The sequence below is a fragment of the Opisthorchis viverrini genome (assembly GCF_000715545.1).
Source record: "Opisthorchis viverrini unplaced genomic scaffold opera_v5_2035, whole genome shotgun sequence".
In the NCBI taxonomy this organism is placed as follows: domain Eukaryota; kingdom Metazoa; phylum Platyhelminthes; class Trematoda; order Opisthorchiida; family Opisthorchiidae; genus Opisthorchis; species Opisthorchis viverrini.
The window spans coordinates 1-1788 of record NW_008754101.1 but is presented as its reverse complement, the minus strand read 5'-3'; the positions used below and the strand labels follow the sequence as shown (position 1 = coordinate 1788).

At 45.0% G+C, this 1788-nt stretch overlaps 1 protein-coding gene across 1 annotated transcript; it reads left to right on the top strand.

Moving 5' to 3' along the window:
- Positions 1 to 1093: 1093 nt before the first annotated feature.
- Positions 1094 to 1315, top strand: T265_15927 (hypothetical protein; the record flags this gene model as incomplete). Its single annotated transcript, XM_009179356.1, has 1 exon — positions 1094 to 1315. A coding segment is annotated over one exon (222 nt), but the record flags the coding sequence as incomplete, so codon positions are not given.
- Between the last annotated feature and the right edge of the window lie 473 nt (positions 1316 to 1788).

Genomic DNA, 1788 nt, shown 5'->3' with positions numbered 1-1788 from the left:
GATGGGTTCGTCAGTATGTGTGATGGGGACATATTACTGACTAAAAAGCCGCACACTAGTGCCAATAAATGTTACCAGGCGTTCAGTCCGTCGGGTATAACTGCCTCAAACTACGGAGTTTCAAATTCACTTCTCAACGTGGGTTGCATTTTCTTAGAAGCGATGGAATGGGTATAAGGTTCTATTAGTCATTCGTGTGGCCGGTGACTTCCAGAAGTGCTTTTTCGGTATAACACTACCCGTAAGTAGATGCCAAAGCACGCGCGGCGCGGATGGTCGCTAACTGGATGTTTGCCGCTGTTTCGGTTTGAGGAATACATTTTCTGCAGGAATATCTCGTTACTGATAAATTTAGCAGTAGTGTAAATAATGCTTCGATTATGATTGTCTCGTCCAGCGTCTCACCGCTGTCACATCCTCTCAAATTGCCTTTAAAAGTTGATACCGTGGACTTTATCGTACTCTATTGTTACTCATTCTCTCCGATAACAACATGGTAATCCTGTGGGAGAAGTGAACGTTCTCGCGTTTCGTTTCGAGTGGAGAGGTTCTGATTAAATCATGACTGACGGGTACACTCTGGGATTAACACGTTTGTGACTTCCTTCAACCGAATGTGCTGCACCAGGCCGCTTTGTGTTTCAGTTGGTTGGCTATCTTGAATATCGTACCAGTCAGAACATGAATCGGCCTGGTGCAGTAGAATAAACAAATCAGATTAGTCCTGCTTGATAACCAAATCGGTATGAGTACGTGCGCATTTGTCGAATTTCGTGCAATTCGGAATTCGGGGACTGAGCTCCAAGAGGGGCGAAACCTGGCCTTGGGCTGTCCAGGAGTTTTACTCAATATCACGAGTAGTGTGTTGCATCTACCACTTCAAGAATTCAATCAGAACACTTTCGGGAAGTGCCCGTCTTCAGCCAGTTCCGTTTCCACATGTTTCATCTGCTTTGCCAACAGACCAGTGCCACTATTCGTTTTTTGTTGAAAATACTGGTCTTTTGGCAGTCTACCTTCCCCTGCACTGCTTGAAAGCCATTCCTTTTCATCAGCCGATGGTTTGGTACTTTTTCAAACTGTTCCTCGCAGGCATTTGAATGCTATTCAAACATTGGCTCCTCACTTGCTCCGCTACCTGACTGTGTGCGTCATCACCAGTACGGATAAAAAGAAGAAGAGTCTGATTCGCGATCTGGTCTATTTGATTCAACAAGAAAGCTACTCTTATCGGGATCCGGTGACGGAATTCTTGGAATGTCTTTTTGTGAAGTTCGATTTCGATGGAACTCAACAGAAGTTGCGTACTTGTGAGACAGTGAGTTCTTCGCTAGGTGTTTTTCTGTTTTTCTCATCGTCATCCTCGTTCTCATCATCATCGTCCACAGCACAACGTCAATACTCAAACAATGATTGATACTTTGGCTCCGTACGATCATAAATTATTTGGAAGGCTTATTTAGAGGAAAAATAAAAGCGAACGCGGAACTTACTCGGCTCTAGCCTACCACAACCTTTCTGAGGTAATCACTCAGACCCTGAATAGAAATTGTCACCAAGACATTGACTTGGATTCGAAGCCATATCTTGCAACGGCTTCACCTATGCGCGGTGGGGATCACGCTCACCCTGGAAGGCGGGTTGCTCCCGCAGCACCCTCTGATGAGGCCAACTTAAAGTTCCAAATTTAGAGGTAGCTGAAAACTAAATGTGACACTGACGTGACTATTTCTCACTGCGCTATCCATCACCAGTGCGCTGTCATCAATGTTGAACACTGATGCTTTA